The following is a 21853-nucleotide window of genomic DNA, read 5'->3' as shown; positions in this document are numbered from 1 at the left end:
ATGACACATGTCATTTCCTAGTGTAAATTTTTTCCGTCAAAAAATTATTTACTATAAAACATATATATCTACTTTAATTACTATTCTATTTTCTCTCCTTTTGTATAAATTACTTTGTATGAAAAAATAACACAATATAAGATTATAGAATATTACAGTGTCAGATGATTTTGGTAATACTTTAGTCAAATGATATATCAGTTCTACAAAATATATTTACTCGATATTTTGGTCAAATTAAGATATTAGGCATATCAAATATTTTGGCCAAATTGTCATATTCAACCTCTAAATACTTCATCTGTTTCTTATTAGATGACACAATTGAGTTCTAGATACTATTCACACAAGCTCTTTTGACTTCCTTTTGTGATTTATATTCGAGAAAAAACATACTCGTGTGGGTTCTTATTAGATTCGTCACAATAAATATTTTTTAAATATTAATTTTTCTTACTCCCTCTGTTCTTGAATATTAGTCTCATTTGGAATCTTGACACTTTTCACAATTTGAAGAGAATCTTCTAATTTCTTTCCAATACGTATTTCAAAACATATTCATGTGATCTTATTTTGTTCGTCTTAATGTGTAGTTTAACAATATCAAATTTTTATATTTTTTTAACATACACAATTGGAGATATTTACGTTTAAATATTGAGTTGAAACGAGTTGAAAAGTCAAAACAGGACTAATATTTAAGAATGGAGGGAGTATTCATAATTGAAGATATTGGTGTTTAAAATCGTGCATTAGCAAACGTGCCTAAATAAATGTATCATTTAAAAAAGAACGGATGAATTATATAATACTCCATTCGTCCCTTAATACCGTCTGTTTTCCTTATAAAGTCGTCCCTTAATACTCGTCTCGTTTCTATAAATGACATACTTTCTTAATATCATTTCTGTCACTTAATCAAAGACCCACTTATATTCCTACTTTAATTCTATAAAAACATTAAAAAAATTCAACCCCTCATTCATCCCTCAAAAAAGTTTGATACATTTTCCACTAACTATATTAAAAAAATACCTCACTATCAAATACTATGTACCACCTAACAAATTCATAAGTCAATTAAATTGCTTAAAACTCTGTGGCAGTCAACCCGAGTTGAGTATTATGGGACGGAGAGAGTACGTATTAGGGAGAAAGTTTCATATTAGATGAATAAATGGGTATGTTCCAGATTTATTAATTACACATTAGTTTTAGCGGATAAATATTTCAATTAAATATTTTATAAAAAAGATGATCAAATAATAATTTTTAAATATTCGTGCATGCACAACACGGGACCTAGTCTAGTAGACAAATAAAAGTGAGCACTAAGATTTTGAATAATTTTTTAATACGCACTTGACCTGTATGTGCTAGTCAACACTTGAATATTGAAATCAACCATTGAAAAATGGATAAACATCTCAATTCACAACAAAAAAAAAAAAAAAAAATCAATTTTAAGTCCTATTCTACAACAAATTTTTTATAAGAAGTCCATTATGACAAAAAAAAAATCCTTAAAAATCGTTTGGAATTAATTTCAATTAACTATCTAGTTCCCCTCAAAAAATAAATAAATTAACTATCTAGTTTCGGGTATAGTTTCCGGCCTTCACCGTATCAATCGGATCGGGTTGAACTTTCCGGGTCATATTTCGAGCTTCCCTTCAATCACCCACCTTCGAACACCGCTAATCCCCCTCAACAACCGTAAAACCCAGAAATCAACGATCAAATCAGCAGAAAAAAGAGGAGAGAGAAAGTAAGAAAAATGATGAGGACGGAAGTGCTTAAAGTGTACAGAGAAGTACTGAAAGCCACTCGAAAATCATTTTCTGGAGATACCCAGATGCTTCAAGCTTCTGCCATGGAAGTCCGCACCAAATTCGAGGAGAACAAAAATGTCAAATCCGAAGCCGATATTCAGAGACTCATTTCCGAAGCTCAGGAGGCTTCCCATTTCATCTCCACCATGATCGTCCAAGCCAAGCTCAATGAACGTGGTGGCTATGGTAATTTCTTTCTTTTCCAATTTTTGCTTTTTTCTTCTTTTTTTTTTTTTTTTTTTTTTTGAAATTTTCTGTTGTTAGGTGAAATTCTGCTTTTCCCCTGATGATATTTGGGTGGTAGACTTTATTTGATTGTTGGGTTATTGCGAAATGCTTATAATTTGCGGAGGCAAAGTTGTTGTTTCGAAGTTCGTTTTCGATACTAGATTGCCCAGCAAATGTTTGATTAATTGTCTGAATGAGGATGTTGGATAATTGGAGGATCATTCTGCTAGTTGAATGTTTGCTAGATGGAAAATCAGATTATATTGTTATTATGTTATTCTGATCAGCTTGATTGGATAGGTATTAGGGCTTAGTTAAAAGTACGTTTTCCAAATTTTGGAAGTGGAACTAGCTAGTCCATTGATGATGTTTAGTTATTGGTTCCCTAAGATCTCCTATAGTGTGTTGGATGGCCGAAGTAACTTTAGCTTATTGATCTCCTAGGATTTTGCCGATTTCCTATAGTTTTGTTCTTGTGTTCATCTATTTGCATGTGATTTGTGCTATATCTGCTCCAAAATTCCTGAGAACCTCGATGCGTGATTAGCGAACTCCAATCATTTGGAGTTTCTGACGGCGAAATTGTGAAATGTGGCAAGCACATTCCACTTTAGTGTTAAGCGGGTCAAATTCTAGCTGTGTGTTTGGTGCTGTTCTAGTTAGTAAAATAACAACTGGGATAAACATTAAACTATTACCCCGAGTAATCAATTTGGTATTTCCTCAAATGAGAAAGTTGAAGCTGTTGCTTGGTTTAACTTTGGGTGCTACATTTTGAACACGTATGTTTGAATAGACTCAGATCGGAGGGAAGAAACTACTTATTGTTGGGATCTCTGATAAATAGGAGATAACAGATTAACAGCACCTCTTTCTTTCTGGGTGGTAGACTTTATTTGATTGTTGGGTTATTGCGAAATGCTTATAATTTGCGGAGGCAAAGTTGTTGTTTCGAAGTTCGTTTTCGATACTAGATTGCCCAGCAAATGTTTGATTAATTGTCTGAATGAGGATGTTGGATAATTGGAGGATCATTCTGCTAGTTGAATGTTTGCTAGATGGAAAATCAGATTATATTGTTATTATGTTATTCTGATCAGCTTGATTGGATAGGTATTAGGGCTTAGTTAAAAGTACGTTTTCCAAATTTTGGAAGTGGAACTAGCTAGTCCATTGATGATGTTTAGTTATTGGTTCCCTAAGATCTCCTATAGTGTGTTGGATGGCCGAAGTAACTTTAGCTTATTGATCTCCTAGGATTTTGCTGATTTCCTATAGTTTTGTTCTTGTGTTCATCTATTTGCATGTGATTTGTGCTATATCTGCTCCAAAATTCCTGAGAACCTCGATGCGTGATTAGCGAACTCCAATCATTTGGAGTTTCTGACGGCGAAATTGTGAAATGTGGCAAGCACATTCCACTTTAGTGTTAAGCGGGTCAAATTCTAGCTGTGTGTTTGGTGCTGTTCTAGTTAGTAAAATAACAACTGGGATAAACATTAAACTATTACCCCGAGTAATCAATTTGGTATTTCCTCAAATGAGAAAGTTGAAGCTGTTGCTTGGTTTAACTTTGGGTGCTACATTTTGAACACGTATGTTTGAATAGACTCAGATCGGAGGGAAGAAACTACTTATTGTTGGGATCTCTGATAAATAGGAGATAACAGATTAACAGCACCTCTTTCTTTCTGTCTTTGATCTGCCCCCTCTCTTGTAATCTCTCTAACATCTGGATTCTATAGTTCTGATGCTGAACAATATAACTGTGTTTCAATGCAAAAATTTCTCCATCTATTAAATCTTATTGGCTATTATTGCAATATTTCCCCCCCCCCCCTCCAATTACTCTCTAGGACACAAATCTAGGCTTGCTGTAAAAAGAGGAACGTGAAGCAAACTTCAAGTTCGCTACATGAATTTGAACTTTCATAATTATTTGTAATGTTGAACAAAACATTGAAAGCTCCAAGCCTGCTCAAACAGATAATTTTGTATTCACTTAGCAAATGAGGACTGAGTGTTAGACTATTAGTTGCAGGAGTGAGAAGGAATAGACAATATATATGACTCATAGGAAAGGCGATGTGATATGATGATTTTTGGCTCTGAAGTTCGGGAGCTTCCTCTTTCTGGGAACCCCTATCTACTAGCCTTCATAATCCGTAGCTAACTAAGCCTTAGCTTTCTGTCTATATTTTTAAAAACTTTGGGAAATTAGATGCTATTTTTGCTACTTGGCCATATGTATTTCTGTAGAGTGGTCATTTTGGAAAGATAGTTGGAATCTAGCAAGGAAACGACCAATTGAGTGAATTGGCTGATATGGTACTGGGGATAAAACCCGAACTTATATTGATAGTGGATGATGAATTGCAATTGAAACTTTGATCTTGGACTGGGTAAGGGACCCCTGTGTGTTGGCTCTTTCTGTTTATGTTAGAGCCTTGAGTTGGAAGATGATTGACCTCTTTTATTTCACGTCGAGAAAACCCAAAGGACAAATAAGTGAGAAATTTTAGAGGAATGCAAAAATCTTCAGTCAGAAATGCAAGAGTAAGCAAGCTGTCATCGAAAACATTCGAAGTACTCCGTATTATTTAAGGTAGCTTGCAGAGCTGCTGAAAAGCAAAAAGACCTGCTGACTGCTGATTGTGTAATTTGCTGATATTTCTGTTATAGTTGGGGACGGTTGTTTTGTAACTAGGGAATTGGTGAGTTACCTTGAGAGGTTGTTTTTGTTACATGAAGAACTTGGAGTTTGCATACAGAGATTTGGATTGGTTGCAGACTTGTTTTAGGGTTTTGTTAAGGGTAAGGAGAAAAAGGTGTTTATAAAACAATACTTTCATGGCAGTCATGTGGTGTGTGGTTAGAGAGGAACTTCAGGATCTCATCACGAGTTTGTTTGTCTTCTAATCCAATGTGGGATAAGGTCACCTATTTAGCGTCGTTGTGGGCTTAGGGAGCTGGGGCTTTCAAGAGTTACACGGTTGGGGAGGTTCAAAGGAATTGGGGTTTATCTGTAATCTTTGTTTTCATGTTCATAGGTGATGCGTGAAATAACATGACACTTAAACACTAGGAATTGAAAAGCAAATGTTACCTTACTTAGGGACTAGAAAACTGAAAAAAACAAATCTTAAACAAACTAGGAATTGAAATCACAAAAGACGAAATAAAACCACCAAAAACTCACTCAAGCGAGTGCCAAAAGCATGGTAGCCAACAAATTTCACTTAAACTAAACATGTTAGCAAAACAACATGACACTTAAACACCAACTCAAGAAGAACCATGCTGCTGCACGCATCAAGAGGATAGCTGTCCTCAATGTTTGTAGTCCTTTTTTGAGCTGTTAGTATTATCCTTTTTACTTATCAAAAAAAGGAAATATATGAGAGATTTTATGACCCTATAGTTGTGTGCATATGAAGAGTCTTCATGTTATCACCTTTTCTAAAATGTGGGCAACATAAGATACTGATGCAATTTCGAAGCTATATTAGGTTATTGAGTTTTGCTTTGCTCTGTTATTCAACCTTCATTTGGTGGTTTATCAAAATACTTAAAGGCAAAAAAAAAAGCCGCATTTGATTGGCAGTCATTATAAGAAGTTGAATTAAAATATCATAATCATCCTTCACTATTAAAACATATTTATATCTTTCCATACCAATTGAGTCTTTATTTGAATATCTTTGTGAGGGTATTTTTAAGGGTAATATGGAAGAGTTCACAGTTTAACTTAGTAAATATTAAAGTGGCCTATTCTTTAGGACGGGTAGAGAGTATTAGCTATTACTGTTTTGAGTTTTGACTCAATTTTATAGCAGCAACAGTTTCCATTACTAGGGAACATCACAGTTTCATATCCGAAGGATGACTGCTGATTTCATTTAACACCCAGGCGTCCATCACTATGCAACAGAGGTATAAGTTAAGTTGGTAATGTCGAAATATATGGTTGAGTTCCATTCTTCAGGTGGAGTTTCTGTGTGACATTCTTGGTATCATCTGCTTATAGACTGTAAGGGACCTGTGACTCTTTTGTGTTATTGTCTCACATCATTCTTTTATGTTTAAGAATTGAAGCCATTTGTATTTTACGTCTCTCGAGTTAACTTATTGAGCTTTATTTACATTACTGCATTATATGTCTTGGACCAATAATTGTACTTATGCGTTGCAGAAGTGAAAGCAAGTAAAGATCACGCTGGTGCAACATTGGAGGTTCCATCGGAGGAGATTCTGAAGACAGCAGCATAGCGATCCGAAATTGGCCCTTAAGTTATGTTTCACTCTTTGATGAAGCTTACCACATCTTCATTCCATTTGCTTCCAAAAATTGTTTCCTACTTGCCCAGTTCAAGTACATTTACGAGCAAATGTGTACCAATTTTTATGAGCATTTTTTTGCTTGTTTTTCAGTTTAAAATTCTTCTACAATGATTGTTGTAACCACCTATATCAATCTTATGATTTTTTTCTTCTTTTAACTTTGTAGTGCAGGAAGAAGAGACTTCTTGCAGACAGTAGTTCTAGTAATTTGATTCCATTGTTTATAAGAATAAAGGAGATGCTTGAAATTGGATCTTCAAAAAAATTATATTTGCTACGTCGAGTTGTTGTTGTATGAGACCCAACAATTGGCGAAATTTTGGAATTTCAAGTGTTATTGTCTCGTGACTTTGACTGAAACTCAACTTTATATATTAATCTGTATTATGATAGCTAGATTTGTGAAAAAAATTAAGAAATGTCAAAAAGTTCCTGAGTTTTGATGATGAATAACTGATAGAAATTTTGTCAAATACAACTACCAAAAGTTATCAATTTGCTAGTTACTCCTTCCGTCCCATAATTATCTTCCTGTTTGACCAAAAACACGGATTTTAAGAAAAGTGGAATGTAGTACATAAAAAAGTGGAATAAAGCACAAATGATGATTGAGTTGTATGGAAAAGTGGAATAAAGTACATGTAAATAACAACCTACTTCGTAGAAGCCAACTGACATTTAAACTACGACTTTTAGTCGGATCCCGACAAAAAAAAGACTAAAAGTGATGTCATTATTAATTTTCAATTCATAATTAATGTAATAAGAACTTTTTTAAAAAAACTCAATTAAATTAACTCTCCCAAGGCCCTAAAATTGGTTTTTGTTTTTTCACTTTTAAAGCATTTAATTATGTTAATAATTAATGACATCATTTTGGGTCTCCGTTTGTCGGAATCCGACCGTGCATTGTAATTTCAAATGTCGTGAATTTTGATGTTGTAACCTACAAAGTGTCAACTTTTCGCAGTTGTATTTGACAAATTTTCCTAATTCTTTATATAAATGAAAGTATCATGTTTTTGTTTTAAATAATATTTCTTCTAGAAATAGATGAATTATTATTCGGATATTTCATGAATTGCCCATGAGATTTGCCTTAATGCACCAAATACCCCCTAGATTTAAAACAATAACACAAAATGCCCTTAATGAGTATTTTCCAGAGAAACAATTTGGAATTGGAGAGACCAATCTACAGTCAAGTTTTGGTCAGAGGAACAATGTGGAATTCCAGAGACCAATATACGTACTGTTGCTGAAAAACCAGCTTCTGGGTGCTATGGCCAATTGCTGCTATAATGCTATTCGATTTTGCTCTCTAATTATAAAGGATTTTTGAAATTCCTCCATATTATTTGTATTTATAGCTGTGTCATACTTTCAAGTCCTAAAACTTATTTGTATTTATAATTATAATTCATTCAATTAATTAGGGCTCTTTCGGGCTATTTGTAAATATTAAAGACATTGACAAAAAACATATAATTTCCATATATGCTAAGAATTGTATTTCGTTTATGAAAACGATCTGATACACAGCATTACCAGAACTAACCAAAATATTGCAGAAAGAAAACAATTAAAATTCCAGAAACACAGCTTTAATTGGCCCTTTTAACACTTGACTCCCTTAAGACCATGAGCAAAGTAGAAGAAAGACGGGTCAGTAGCACCATCTTTATAGTAAGCCATAACAGTAGCACCATCATCATGCATACTCTCACCCACAAAAAACTGAAGTTCACTCATCTTCGACATTAGAAACTTAGTCGCAGCTTCGACATTCTTCTTAAACTGAACAGCCTTATCAGCCTCCAATTTGGTAACAAGAGTCTTGATGTATCTCTTAACCCATGCAACAAATTGCTTCTTATCATAAGCAGGTTGTTCTTGGAGTCTAAAGTTGTCAACAATGTCAACAACTTTAACAGTTTCACCATCATCAACAGCTTCGTTGTCGTCTTCTCCAACTTCAGCTGAAGGATTAGCACCAATGTTGAAAACACCACGGTTTTCTTTAACAACCCACTTTCCATCTACCTCCCATAGACATCCATTGAAGAGTTCCTTGCACTCGTACGAGTCCGATAAAAGCTCGTCACCACTAATCAGATCCTCGTAGATCAACATGTTTTTCTCTCTTAATTCGATCGTTCTTGATAATTAAGAGCTATAAAAGAATAAGAATCAGGCTAATTTGTTTTGTTTGTGATTTGTGATTTGTGATTTGTGATTTGTGATTTGTGATTTGTGATTTTTGCCTTGGCCTAGCCTTGTATTTATACAAGCTAAAACTATTTACCTAAACCTAATAGGAAACAAAAACTTACGTAAAGAGGAAACATTAAAAGTACATATAGGTTTAGGAAAGTTAAAAAAGATAAAAACTTGACATACAAGATTTGCACTTTCCTAATTGCTGAATAACTCTTAATTTTTTCTTCCTATATTTGTTTTGGTTGTGTATTATCGTATGCTGAATAACTCTAATTAATCTTTTCTTCCTATTCCTACTCGTATTCCTGTTGAAAAATGAGGAGTAACTTTGAAAAGTGAATATTAATTTTGTTTTAAAAGACAATTAATAATGGACCACCAAATGGTTAAAAAGAGATTGAAGAGCTCATTTGAGTAACCAACCAATGTTGGTGGTTTTAGGAATGAATTCTTGAGTGTATCTTATAGAGAGATAGTGGTAGAGAGAGTGTGGAGAAACCTCTAAGAGCTATTTGAAGAGCCAACCAATGCACATGCTTTAAGTAATTTAGAATTCTTATATATTGTCTACATAAAAGGGCCTTAGATTGTTATTTTATTTAGACACTAGTTTGTAAGTTTCGGCAACTTTTGTGTAAGACCGCCTTACCGAAAAGACCACTTTAATTGTTTAACTAATTTGTTACATTGCTTAACTAATTGGTTTCAGTGTTTAACTAATGAGTTTCAGTACTTTAACTAATTGATTACAGTGCATAACTAATTGGTTTTATTGTTTAACTAATTGGTTTCATTACTTAACTTATATGACACCAATGTGGTCTTTTGTGTAAGACCGCCTTATATAAAAGTTTGTAAGTTTTTTATGCACGAGATGTATGCTTGTAATTTAAAAATGCACATACAATAATACTTATTTGGTTAATTACTTCCCCTTTTTGTTGATAGTTTTCTTAATTTAGTAAATATCTTTTAAAATTAATTCTCATTTATATTGTAATATAAAATGTTTTGTGTTTATTTTATTTATTTATTTTTATTTTAATAAAGGGTCAAATAAACAATCACTATTTATGTCGTTCAGACGTTCCCTTATTTTTATTTTATTTAGACATTGTGATTGAGATTAATAGAGTGCGTTTTGATTTTTTTAATAAAACTTATGAAAGTAGGTGAAATGATGATACATAGTACTAGTGTTTCTAGTTTGGTTTATTATTTGGTCCGTTTGATCAAGTTGTTAATTTGGTCCGTTTGATCAAGTTGTTTAGTTTAAGTCCGTTTCACCCTAAATTAATACCCAAATTTTGCGAAGTCCGTTTGACCGAGCATAATCATATCAAGCGGGGAGTATAGGACCATAGGAAGTCAATACTCCGTAGTACGGAGTAGATTACAATTTCCTTAAAATAACTTCAAAGCTACATAAAATATTCAATCACTGTTAAGTATACCCTCTGGTATTAAAACTTTCACCATATATCCGTATTGAATAATATAAAAATAAAAATGGTGCAATATTTAAAATACGGATTAAGTATTTACGTTTTACGTAACATCGTAATTTGGATTATACATCCGGGTGCACAGTGCTCATTGTTCACTATGTAGAACATTTATTGAAAATCTAAAGAACATTGAGAATGATTTCAATGTACATGTACTAATGAAATATTTAAAGTATATGTTCTATGGATTTGGAGTATATGTTCATTGGCTATATGTTCTTTGGGTATGAACAATATGTTCTTTGTATTTAAACTATATGTTTATTTAAAAATAAGATGCACAGTGAACATTGTGCACACGGGTGCATAAACCATATTTTGACGCAACATACCAAAAATAGAAACGTGTAAACTAAAAAAACATTTAAATAAATGCATACGTGTCCACTAAAAACAAAATCAATAATTTTCTCGCTCCTCAAACTCCAAATCTAGCAAATCGCACAGTCGCATGCCCTCTGCATCTTCTTCCTCCTCCTCCTGCAATCGGAATCGCAATCGCAATCGCATCCTCCTCTTAAAACCCTAACAACAAAAGAAACATCTTGTGGTTCACCATCTCTAGTCGGTGGCGCCTCTGCCAACCACTTTCCTTCTCTGCTGCTTCTATTCTCGGTAATTATCTACAAGTTTTTTGTATCAATTTTACTGTTCATTTTATTTGTATTTTATTGATTGTAAAATTGTTAAATAAATTCTGTTGGGTTTTTTATTAGCTTTGTTTTTCTATGATTCGATGTTTCTGATGTGATTCTCATAAGATTGATTAGAATTACTGATTCCATTATTCTGATATGATGGGTTTCAAATTGTTAATTGTATTCTGTTGGGTTTGTTTTGGTGTTGTTTGACTTAATTCTACTTGACAATTCGTATAATCATTCTTTATATGATTCAATATTTCTGACAATCACAGGTCATCTCTTCTTGGACCCAGAACGGGAGCCCCTCCTGCCCTGCCTCAGGTACGGGCGCTCCTCCTACCCGGCCTCAGGGACGGGCCTTTGTCCATATTATATAACCCCATTAACTTGACTTGAAGTGGTCCTTTATTTGTTGAAATTTCATGTCCTTAGAGATACCGTAGCTATTATTTTCAAAGTTGTATTATGGTTGCGTTCTTAAACAAGAAAATTTTAGGTCTAATAAGTTCAGATAAGTTGCAATCAGGTCGTATAAGGTTTAATAAGTTCTAATCACGTTCTATAAGTTTACTATCTAGTAATCAACAAGGTTCTATCAGGTCAATCAACTTTAATTAGTTCCACTAAGTTCTAATAAGTTCAAATTAGTTCAGTTCTAATAAGTTCAAATTAGTTCAGTTCTGATAAGTTCAAATTAGTTCAGTTTTTAGGTTTCCGCTAAAGTTTTTGTAACTTTTTGTGTGTGTCAAACTGCTGGAGTTTGACTTCTTTTATCATTGGCATCTTGCGCAGGTTTTTGGTCATCTAATACTAGATGACTACCGATGAACAAGATCAAGATCAAGATGTCATTCGGTGGGGTTTGGATCTTCTTGATTTTGGACCACTGTTCAATAGTACTTATGGGGGGGATTATAACACAGAAGAAGGGAGCAATTATCATCAACAATATATGAGAGAGTATAGTTACGATACAGTGTGTAATTCTGACTGTAATTATGTAGAACATGATGCAATACTTGCACATTCTCTACAAGAAGAATTTTCTAGATTAGAAGTTGATAATGCGGCTCAATCTTTACATACAGAACCAGAGCTGTTTCATTCATCCAATTTATCATCACACTGGCTTGTACCATCTTCCGCCAATTACTGTCCCGGTATATATATTTGATTAGTTGCCTTGACACTTCTCCTTGCTCTTCTTCCATTTTCATGTGCATATTCTTGAACTGCAGCTCATGAGAACGCCCAGGAGGCAGATGATACGAGTTCATGTTCTAGCCCAGGAGAAAGATCCAATGATGGTGAAGATTACTCGTATTCTTTGGAATTTGCGGATGAGTCAGCACTTGATGGAGAACTGGGGAAGAGGTTAAACCAGATGATCCCTGTGCCAGTAAGTAATCCTTAAGTGTATGGTCCTGTCACATATTTCTAGCCCACTTGTGTAAATGTTCCACAGTAGAAGGTCCCTTTCTGAGGTCAATATCTTTCATATCAGAGTTCATCATGCTAGTCTATAGGCATAATAGGGGAAGAAGAAGACACCTAAAGAGAAGGCAACTCTTTTAAGCTTTAGCTTCTTCTGTCCATTAATTTCTGGCTTCCATTCCCCATCCCCCTCCTTTCACGAGGAGAGAACTAGAATGTAAATTTATAACAGTTCTGACGTTGCTTTGAACCTTCTAGTTGTGTGTTGATGTTACGTGGACCTTTTCCCCGTAGCTCCTATGTCAATGATAAAATCGAACTCCATGGAAATGGTGTTTAAAGCTGGAGACCTGGAACATGTTACCCTCCCCCACCCCATGAATCATTATCGATGGTGTATTCTCGGGATATTGTTGATGTTAGAAATACTGCTTGTTGTATAATGTCATTGTTATATGTCTATTGTCTCGTATATTTTAATTAGTAGAAATCAACTTATGATCAAGTATTCTTGGTCAAGCTTTAAAAGGGAAGCATTCAAATGAACAATATGTTTTGCCTGTGCAGCATGTCCCTCGAATTAATGGGGAAATTCCTTCAATGGATGAAGCAACTTCAGATCATCAACGACTACTAGATAGGTATGGATGTATCTTTGTGGGGGTTTATGTTGCTGTTGGGAGGTGGGCTGGTGGGGTATGATGGGAGATTGATCAAAGAGTAGACCAACCTTGTCTTGTGAAGTTTTTTTTTTTTTTATTCCATTGTAAAATTTAGGATAAATTGTTTTTACCACCTAAAAATATCTTACAATTATTTTTTACCACCTAAAAAACTAAAACTTGTATTTTACCACCTAAAGAATTTTTAAAACTTGTTTTTTACCACATGAAAAATGAGAAAATTGATGAAAATGTCATGTGGGGGGCCACAATAACGGTAATATTTCTTATATGTTATTTTCTTCCACTATTTCATGTATTTAAATCTGTTCTCTTCTCCCGCTTTCTTATTTTCCATGAATTCACATAATTTGTCACCACTGTTAATTCATAAAATTAACAAAATTTAATGAAATAGAGAGAGAAGGGTGAAAGAGTTAAAGAAAATCATAAAGGGAGTGCAAAAAATTTGAGGGAAATTGAATTAGGTAGCGACAAAAAGGTTTCATCTACTTTTTCGTTTTCAGGTGGTAAAATACAAGTTTTAAGTTTTTTTTAGGTGGTAAAATACAAGTTTTAGTTTTTTAGGTGGTAAAAAACAATATTTTGATTTTTATAGGTGGTAAAAAACAATTTGTCCTAAAATTTATCCATTACATAATTTACACACTATTTATGGTGGCATGTTCTTGCTGCTGTTGTCTGTGTTTTTCAGTGGCTGCTTGGTGCCACTTTGGAGAAATTAATTTGTTATGTTTCCTATTATAGTTCTTGCCAGTAATTTCGTTCCAATTGTCACTGTTATGGCTTTTATAACAGAGGCACTTTTGATCAGATTGCAGTTATATGATTTGGTTGAGCGCAAGGTTCAGGGGGATGGCAATTGCCAGGTTAGTTGTTTTATACTTGTTCATTCTTGTAAAATGCTGCATAATTAGTGATTCAACCTTGGCCAATTCTTTTATTTGATTGTGTTAGCATTTGGTTTCTGTGTGTATCTTACAATTGGTTGGGTTACATTGTGCTAGTAGAATTTCTCAATCCACTGAGCTCCAATGATTGAAGCTAATACATTCTAATATTGCCAATACTGTGTATCATTTTCCCATTGGTCGTATTGCCTGCAACGCAATTAATCTTGTCATTACTGCCTTCAAGTATCATCACTACTCCTCTAGAGTAGTAAACTTGTACAACTGCATCACTAACGTCTGACTTTTGAACTTGTAATGCACTTTCTCAGTTTCGTGCTTTGTCAGATCAATTCTATCGCACTCCAGAACACCATAAGTTTGCGAGGCAACAGGTTGTGAGTCAGGTGGGTTCTTGAGAAATTGAAATATGAGTTGCTATGAGAGTTTTCCTTTTTGATTGTTTTTATTGTGCCATTGGTAGTGTATGCCTTTATTCGTTTGAATTGTTGGTTATTTCAGCTCAAATCAGAACCAGAGTCTTACGAGGGATATGTTCCCATGGAGTATGGTGAATACTTGAACAAGATGTCCAAGTAAGTATAAATCTTGCTTAACTTCTTCATCTAATCTTTTAGAAGAATTGTTTTATGGTTTTAAATATCAGTAAGGATTGGCATTCTGCATTTCTGCCATGTGCTTAGATGTTGTTTTCACTCTATTGGGATACAGGTGGTCCATTAAGATGTATATTTTTCATTATAGTAGTGTGCTTATCTATACTATTACTAAAACTCCAAGGCAAGGGATGTTATCTCGCCGCATGTCGCTTCCTTCTATAACGATGCTTCACATGGGTTTCGAACCTGTGACTTCTCATTTGTTGATTACATATTTTAACCACTATGCCACAACTCATTTTATTGTTTCTTATACGTTCAAAATTATATTAATTCAATATAATTATAAAAATGATCTGAAACATTTCATAATAGTATCACATCACTAATTAGTCATTATTTTTACGAGTTACTAATCCTTACATGATAAAATTTATTAAAACATATACAAAGAAAGATATATTGTATTGTAACAAATTAAATTAGACATCAAACAGGTTATAATAATCTAATTGATCCATTTTTCTACTATCCGGAGCATCATCCGGGGCACTAACTAGTTCTTATTTAAACACCACTTTTTAGTTTTCACTCTATTGTTTCGGTTGTTTTTCTGAAAACTCTTAATGTGGTCATCAACCTGCTTCAGCTTATTCTGGTTCCTTGGTGTTTGAGTTTTTTTCTTCTCAGGAATCTTATTTCCTGAATGCCCCCTCATTTTTTCCTTGTTGAAGGAAATTTCAGTTTTCTAACATTTTGTTTGACAGTTGTTTCGGTTGTTTTTCTGAAAACTTTCAATGTGGTTATTATTTATGTTCAATATGTCTTAACTTTTTTACATATTTGGAATATAGGAGTGGTGAATGGGGAGATCATGTCACCTTGCAGGCAGCTGCTGACTCGGTATGCATGAATTTATAGCTCTGCCCTCGATTTATTTTTACTCCTTTTTCGTCTTTTCTACTGTTGGACTCTCGATCAAGAAACCTGGTGCTTGTTTTTAGAAGCAGGAGACCGATTTTTTTTTTTTTCATTTTCGGCCTCGTTGAATTCTTTGCAGTTGCTGAAGTCATAATACTTCATATTCTGCATAGTATTATTATCAGGATAGTGGAGAATAAGTCTTGAAAATATGCATAACTGCATTTTCTTATAATGTACTTCCTCCGTTTCTTTTTATTTGCAACACTTCTCTGAAACGGAACCATCACAATACTTGCACCACACTATAAATGGAGAGTAGTTTTGTATGCAATGACATTTATACCCTCACTTTATTCTCTTTATTAACTTCTAACCTCTCACCCACCTAATAAAATAATGGAACTTTCCATTTATGCCCTCATAATAAAGAAGTTCGATTCCTTTCTCTTAAAGTGTGTGAAAAAGTAGGAAGTAGATAACAGGCATTGCCAATCAATTTCAACGTGTTTTCATGCTTTCTGTGTAAATGTGTATTGGCCTCTTGGGTTGTCGATTAAAAATCTTAAAATCTTAAATTGCTCCATGAATCATTAAGTTACCCGCTTGTCTGTTAACACCATGAGACTTCTTGGCCTTTGCTGCCGACACATCACAATTTTAGGGAAATTTAGTTCACTACTCTCTAATTCTATCCTGTAATACAGGTGAGATTGTCACCAGTCCTTACTTCGAATTTCCCCTTCATTCCTTTAAGCTGTACAGACTAGGATGTGGCTCTGCTGTTGAATGATGAAGTGCTCTGTGTTATACTGTGCATATGTTTTGATGAATTGTTTTTACCCAATTTTTTTTATGGTATTATGCTTCTGGAATATTTTACTTGACTGATATATAGGAGCCTATTCTTGCAGTATGGTGTTAAGATATTCCTCATAACTTCTTTCAAGGACACCTGTTATATGGAGATTATTCCAAAGGTTCAAAAGTCAAAACGAGGTGAGCTGTTTCTGTTGTCTTTGAGTACATCATGGCTCCATTTTGTTGTTCTTTAAAATCTTATTTGATAATTTATCACCCTTTACACTCTCCATCACCCCTTTTTTTAACGAGCATGATACCCGTCTTTTTTGTTCCCTGATATGTACTAGCTGTGTACTTATCTTATTCATTTTCATCACTTAAACTGGACATTGGGTCCTATGGGTTGTTGTAATTAGTAATATGAGGTTGATGAAGACTTTTCGAGATCGGAAGTTGTCAGTAGGTATTAATCCCTAAATTGATGTTGCAAATGCTTCAACAAATATAATAATACTTTCATGAAACTGAAGAGTTTTCAACTTGGAAAAAAAAATCTAGTCTCCATATTTTTGCTGATGTTGTTTTGGTACTCGAAAGAAGTTTTATATATACTCCGTCCGTCCATAATAATTATAGTCCTCTTTGACTAAAAACACGGGTTTTAATAAAAGTGGAATATAGTACATTGGTAATTGGTTTGCATGGGAAAGTGGAATATAAGTATATAACAGATGTTTTTGTTTTTTTGTATTTCCAATGCATATTAATTAATAGTACGTGGGAAAGTGGAGAATATGGAAAAGAAACAGAACTATAATGTTGGGACGCCGGATTAGAAAAACAGGGACGGAGGGAGTATAGCTTAACTTCATGATAGAGCTTTTTTCAACTTCATATTCATAATGTCGTGGTCCAATTTCTTCCTGTGAAGAATTAATCTTATTTCTCTATTTTTGGGGTTTTATGCAGTCATCTTTCTTAGCTTTTGGGCTGAAGTGCACTACAATTCAATCTATCCACAAGGAGGTAAATTCAATTCTTTCATTCTTTGTATTCGTTTACCACTAAGAGTAGTGGCCATACATGTAGTTCAGTTTCTATGGAATTATTAGTTCTCTCTCAATTGTTATGCTTTTCAATTATTGTGTGTCTTTTTGGGTGTGTGTGTGTGTGTGGAGAGAGGATAGGAGGGGGCTGTCTCATGAAGGACATTGAATCAAATTTAATGGAAGAGTGGTGTTTGGATAGTAAGAAACATGCAATTTTACAGTAACTTTTTGTGTGTAGACATGGAAGGGCATTGAATTGGAGTGTTTATCCAACATCTCTTGGTTGTTTATGAGACCAAAGATCAAGGTGAACTCTCTCTCCCCTAGACTAGCCTAAAATTCCATTGTGTTCCTTGTCCTCCAATTGTGAAATGAAGGTCAATGGATAATTTTATGAGTGTTGGGTCTTCAAGGCCAGAGTAATGGATAGAGAGGGGAGCTTGCGATGCCGCTGCAGTCCAGTAGTTATAAAACATGTAATCACAAGACTCTTATAGGGTCTCCACCCATATTATTTTGCAATGCCCTCACGTATCTTAAGATATGTTCCAAAACCTGTATGCTGTGGTAAATCCCGATAACAGCTGCGAAGCGTTTTGACAAATGGATGGGTGACCTAATGTCAAAATACTGCAGATATTTGAGCCTGGTTGCTACATACAGATATATCATGTATGTATGTCACTCCACAGTTTGTGATTCTATTACCTGAAATTGGGATTATGTATCAGAGAGCGTGACACAGTCGTGTATTAGCTATGTGTTTTTGCTGTGGAAGAGCATCCAAGTACTAATCCATAATGGCTTGTTTTGAATTGAACTGATTTGTTAAATTATCTGAAGGCTAATTAAGGTGTTGAATATACCACGTGCAGAGGTGCCGCCTCCGATGGAGATGAAAAAGAAGAAAAGAGGATGGCTTTTCAGAAACCATTGAAGAGAGACGTATTTATATGGGATGCTTTTCACACTTTTAATTCATCTTCTGTAATCTGTATATATGTGTCTAGGGCAGCCGTGCGAGCATGGCATTTTATTTGCAATAATGTCTTATTCTTTCTTTGTATTTCTCTGTTGCGGCCTTCGATATAATTGTGCAGGTAATGAGAATGAGCCTGAAACACAAACATACATATATATAATGTCCGGCATGCATTTTGATTCGCATGCCATTTCCATTTCTATGTTCATGCTTCTTCGTTGCTCCTTTTTCAATTTGTCATTCAGCTCGATTTCCTCAACTCTGAGTTGATTATTGGGGAAGCTCAAAGTGGGTCAAATTACTCGGTTTTCCAAGTCAAAATCAAGGCCCAAACCGTTATATAAATTCCCTCCTAATTTGTGAAGTTGGTATCAAGAAAATTGTTACAAATTCAGTTTTGATATCCGTTTTGTGGTACTTCATCCGACTTTGTTAGTTGTTCAATTTGGCGCAATTGACGAGATTGAAATTGACGAGATTGGCCTCAACAACATGGACTATGATGCTTGGGTGTAACCCTCGGCAAAACCTTTGATTAATAGCCAAAATAATACCAACTTTTGTAAAAAGGTGCAATGATGTCATACATGACACGGCGACACTAAATGACACGGCGACACTAAATTCTGATCGAGACGAAAAAAAATCATATATTATTTTTCTTTTCTCAACTCGACTTTATCATAATTTTTCACCTTTTTTGTTCTTGACTTGCTACCTTCAAAAATAAAATAAAAAAGTATTCAAATATTGATGAATTTTTTTTCCATCTTCCTTGGAAGCTAGGGTTGTTGGTATCATTTATGAATTATAGTACGCATTGCATCCTTTGCAATGGCTAGTCAAAAGTTGTGGTGTTGATTGCACCCAAGTCATAGCTGGTGTTGTTAAGGTCAATTTCTTTTGAATTTTGACATTATTTATCCACTCTGCTTAGATGTAATTATGAATTAATTCAGTACTTAGTGGTGGAAGTTTTACTATACAAATTGATTGTGTTATTAGCTAAGATAACTACTAGACCCCTTTAATCCTGTTTACAAAATTTCGATTAAGACCGCCTTATAAATATAAGATTAAAGTTACACTTTATGATTAGTAGGGTTGCAAATGAGCCGAGTCGAGCCGAGTTTTACCTTGTTCGAGCCAAGCTTGATAAGGATTTTAACTGTTCGAGCTTGACTCGAGCTTTACCGAGCTATGCATTTTGTTTTTTGAGCTTTGTTCGTTAAGCTTCTTACCTTCTCGAGCTCGGCTCGAGCTCGCTTGTTTAGCTCGAGCTCGAGCTTAATAATCGAGCTTTGAAAAAAATTAACTTGCTACTTTTATTTTTATAGAGCAGACAAATAATTACCAACTTAAAGGAATATTTATAATTAGCTACTCATTATAAGGGTCAAAAACTCAAAACGATACACTAAGAGTTCAAACTAAAGTAAAACAAACAACTAGAGCACCCAATTGTCTTGCCCTTAAAACAAATCCCTGGTTTTGCTCGAGGGAGGGTAATGAATTTGTAGGTGCATTTATACTACCCATTGAGATTTGAAGGGAAGCAATAATAATGGAATGAAATTGGAAACAAGGAGAGCCCATAAATTATTCATTTGAAAGTTAGGAATTGATCGATCAATCAAATCCTGAAATTGGGGTAAATTATATAATCATGGAGAAAATTGACAAAATGTATGATTTGAATGAAATATCTGCGGGATTGCGGGATATTATACTATATGATTTGTTCACTTTCTTCAAATAATATATTTGTTGATACTTAAGGGTAATAATTATTAAGAAAACTTATATTTATTTTATAATAAAATTATATTTTCGACCTTGAACGAGTCATAAACGGGCACATAAACGAGCTTATAAACGAGTAATTAATGAGCTATAAACGAGTACTCGTGAACATTAACGAGCTGAAAGTGATGTTGTTCAAGCTCGTTCATTACTTAATAAACGAACTTTGACCGAGCTTGTTCGCAAACATATCGGCTCATTTGCAACCCTAATGATTAAAAAGTTGCATTTATTGTCAAATAGTAATGCTATGTTTTTTTTATACGAATAGTTATGCTTAGTTAATTATCTTTTCTAATAAAAAAAAAATGTGTTAATATAAGATTTCTGTATTAATATTTACAGTTTTGAATGAATAGTTATGATTCTCTGTTAGCAGTACGTTACAAGTTTCGTGTTAACCGTATGATTTTTATATTAATAGTTATTGTTTTCTTGTTAAGGTTAAGTACGTGATGTGATATCAATTGTCTGTTGGTTCAGTGGTGATTGAGGCTGAACTTGGTAGGGAGAACTCGTGTTCGATCCCCCGCAACAATAATTGGGAGGGGACTGGAACCTATCCACCCAAAACTCGCCCCAAATCCGAATTAACCGTAAGGGAACCGAATGCTACCACCAAAAAAAAAAAGTACGTGATGTGATATTAGCGGTCTTATGAGTCCTTACATAAAAAAGCCGAACCCACCTTTGTTTTTTTGGCGTAATTTTTGATTCCAAAATTGCCCTTGCTCTTTGAACTAATTACAAGTAAAAATCAGCTCATTTGTAATTTTGAAAGACATGCCTTTCTACGTGGCACTAGCTAAGGGTTGCATGAGCTTCTCCGCTTCCCACCACCATTTTTTCCCATGACGACAACCATGTCAGTGTGAACGAAGAAAAAAAATTGGATGTATTACATCTAAAGCCTAACATACCTTCTTTTTTGTATATCTTTTCTTTCTGGGTGTACCTATAATTAGTTCATAGAATCATAGAATAGAATGAAATACTATTAGTCTCTTATACTTTTAAAAAAAATAGCCACGTGCAACGCACGTGCATGTTACTAGTATAATACTTCCCCGTCTTTTAATACTCGCAACGTTTGTTAGTTTCATGCATGCCAATGCACAACTTTGATCATTAATATCTTAAATTCTCTTTATGCAAAAAATATAAAAAGTTGATATTTTGAAAATACACATTGAGACGAATCTAACAAGATCCCACATAACTATGTTTTATCTTATATAAAAAGCACTACGGATAGTCTAAGCAGGGCCGTCCCTGACTTTTTGGTGGCCCTTGGGCGAAATAAAAAATTGAGACCCTTACTTCTAAAGGTACAAGGATAAAAAAGTTGTTCGTAGATATAATGTAATTTTTATATTGAATAATTATGTAAATCATTCGCATTCGCTTTTTAAAACTTAATACTACTTTCTATATGTAACTAAACTACCAAAATTTTTTTACTCTATTATAAAATAGGAAGGGATACTTAAATAAAAATGAAACAACAATGATGTAGTAGTGGACCATCTAAGAGCTTTAGCAAGTCGGTTGAAATAAAATAAAAACTCAATTTTTTTCTTCTAAATTCCAAATAAAAACAAAAAGTGTATTTTACATTAACAAAAAAATTGAAAACATCAGGATTGTAAGGATTTTACATGGCTCTGTTTTTGGTGATCATCTTGATTCAAATTGGGTAATATAATATAATTGCAGTAGTTAGCAATGAGAAATTACAAAAACGGAAAAAAAAATCACGAGGTGAAAGAAGTATGAAACAAACAAATTAGAGAAAAAAATAATTTCTATATTGTTGGAAGTCGACGTTTAAGGCCACTAATATATTTTGTCGTTCTTGCGCAAAAGAGAAAGTAAGAAACAAACAAATTAGAGA

General features: G+C 34.0%; 3 protein-coding genes across 6 annotated transcripts; 2 read left to right on the top strand and 1 right to left on the bottom strand.

Annotated features, from left to right (window-relative positions):
• Positions 1 to 1660: 1660 nt before the first annotated feature.
• On the top strand, positions 1661 to 6749 carry LOC110796000 (uncharacterized). Its single transcript, XM_022001029.2, has 2 exons — positions 1661 to 2018; positions 6253 to 6749. Exons 1-2 carry the CDS (start codon positions 1778 to 1780, stop codon positions 6327 to 6329), a joined length of 318 nt encoding a protein of 105 aa, XP_021856721.1. The 5' UTR covers positions 1661 to 1777; the 3' UTR covers positions 6330 to 6749.
• A 1122-nt stretch (positions 6750 to 7871) lies between these two features.
• On the bottom strand, positions 7872 to 8652 carry LOC110796030 (translationally-controlled tumor protein homolog). Its single transcript, XM_022001059.2, has one exon. The coding sequence runs from the start codon at positions 8532 to 8534 to the stop codon at positions 8019 to 8021; it is 516 nt and encodes a 171-aa protein (XP_021856751.1). The 5' UTR covers positions 8535 to 8652; the 3' UTR covers positions 7872 to 8018.
• A 1880-nt stretch (positions 8653 to 10532) lies between these two features.
• Positions 10533 to 18352, top strand: LOC110796001 (OVARIAN TUMOR DOMAIN-containing deubiquitinating enzyme 12-like). Of its 4 annotated transcripts, none has more exons than XR_008923478.1 (13): positions 10533 to 10744; positions 11046 to 11094; positions 11566 to 11933; positions 12012 to 12172; positions 12775 to 12848; positions 13705 to 13759; positions 14113 to 14187; positions 14303 to 14376; positions 15255 to 15303; positions 16236 to 16320; positions 17095 to 17151; positions 17413 to 17481; positions 18050 to 18352. XR_008923478.1 is itself a non-coding variant. In XM_056831589.1 (13 exons), exons 3-13 carry the CDS (start codon positions 11588 to 11590, stop codon positions 18109 to 18111), a joined length of 915 nt encoding a protein of 304 aa, XP_056687567.1. In that variant the 5' UTR covers positions 10533 to 10744; positions 11046 to 11094; positions 11566 to 11587; the 3' UTR covers positions 18112 to 18352. The 4 variants fall into 4 exon arrangements, 3 of the variants coding, with proteins under 3 accessions (XP_056687567.1, XP_056687566.1, XP_056687565.1); XM_056831589.1 differs by lacking the exon at positions 17413 to 17481 and having other exon boundaries at positions 11566 to 11738; positions 11862 to 11933; XM_056831587.1 differs by lacking the exon at positions 17413 to 17481 and having other exon boundaries at positions 10534 to 10744.
• The last annotated feature ends 3501 nt before the right edge of the window (positions 18353 to 21853 follow it).

Source organism: Spinacia oleracea, chromosome 6 (assembly GCF_020520425.1).
Source record: "Spinacia oleracea cultivar Varoflay chromosome 6, BTI_SOV_V1, whole genome shotgun sequence".
Classification (NCBI taxonomy): domain Eukaryota; kingdom Viridiplantae; phylum Streptophyta; class Magnoliopsida; order Caryophyllales; family Amaranthaceae; genus Spinacia; species Spinacia oleracea.
Note: the sequence above shows the minus strand (reverse complement) of the source record. Positions and strands in the feature narration are given on the sequence as shown.

Coding starts and splice junctions, on each gene's coding strand:
- LOC110796030 (XM_022001059.2), bottom strand. CDS start 8,534: ATGTTGATCTACGAGGATCTGATTAGTGGTGACGAGCTTTTATCGGAC.
- LOC110796000 (XM_022001029.2), top strand. CDS start 1,778: ATGATGAGGACGGAAGTGCTTAAAGTGTACAGAGAAGTACTGAAAGCC. Junction 2,019..6,252: donor CAATGAACGTGGTGGCTATG/GTAATTTCTTTC, acceptor TATGCGTTGCAG/AAGTGAAAGCAAGTAAAGAT.
- LOC110796001 (XM_056831588.1), top strand. CDS start 11,588: ATGACTACCGATGAACAAGATCAAGATCAAGATGTCATTCGGTGGGGT. Junction 13,760..14,112: donor AGGGGGATGGCAATTGCCAG/GTTAGTTGTTTT, acceptor GCACTTTCTCAG/TTTCGTGCTTTGTCAGATCA. Junction 15,304..16,235: donor TGCAGGCAGCTGCTGACTCG/GTATGCATGAAT, acceptor CTATTCTTGCAG/TATGGTGTTAAGATATTCCT.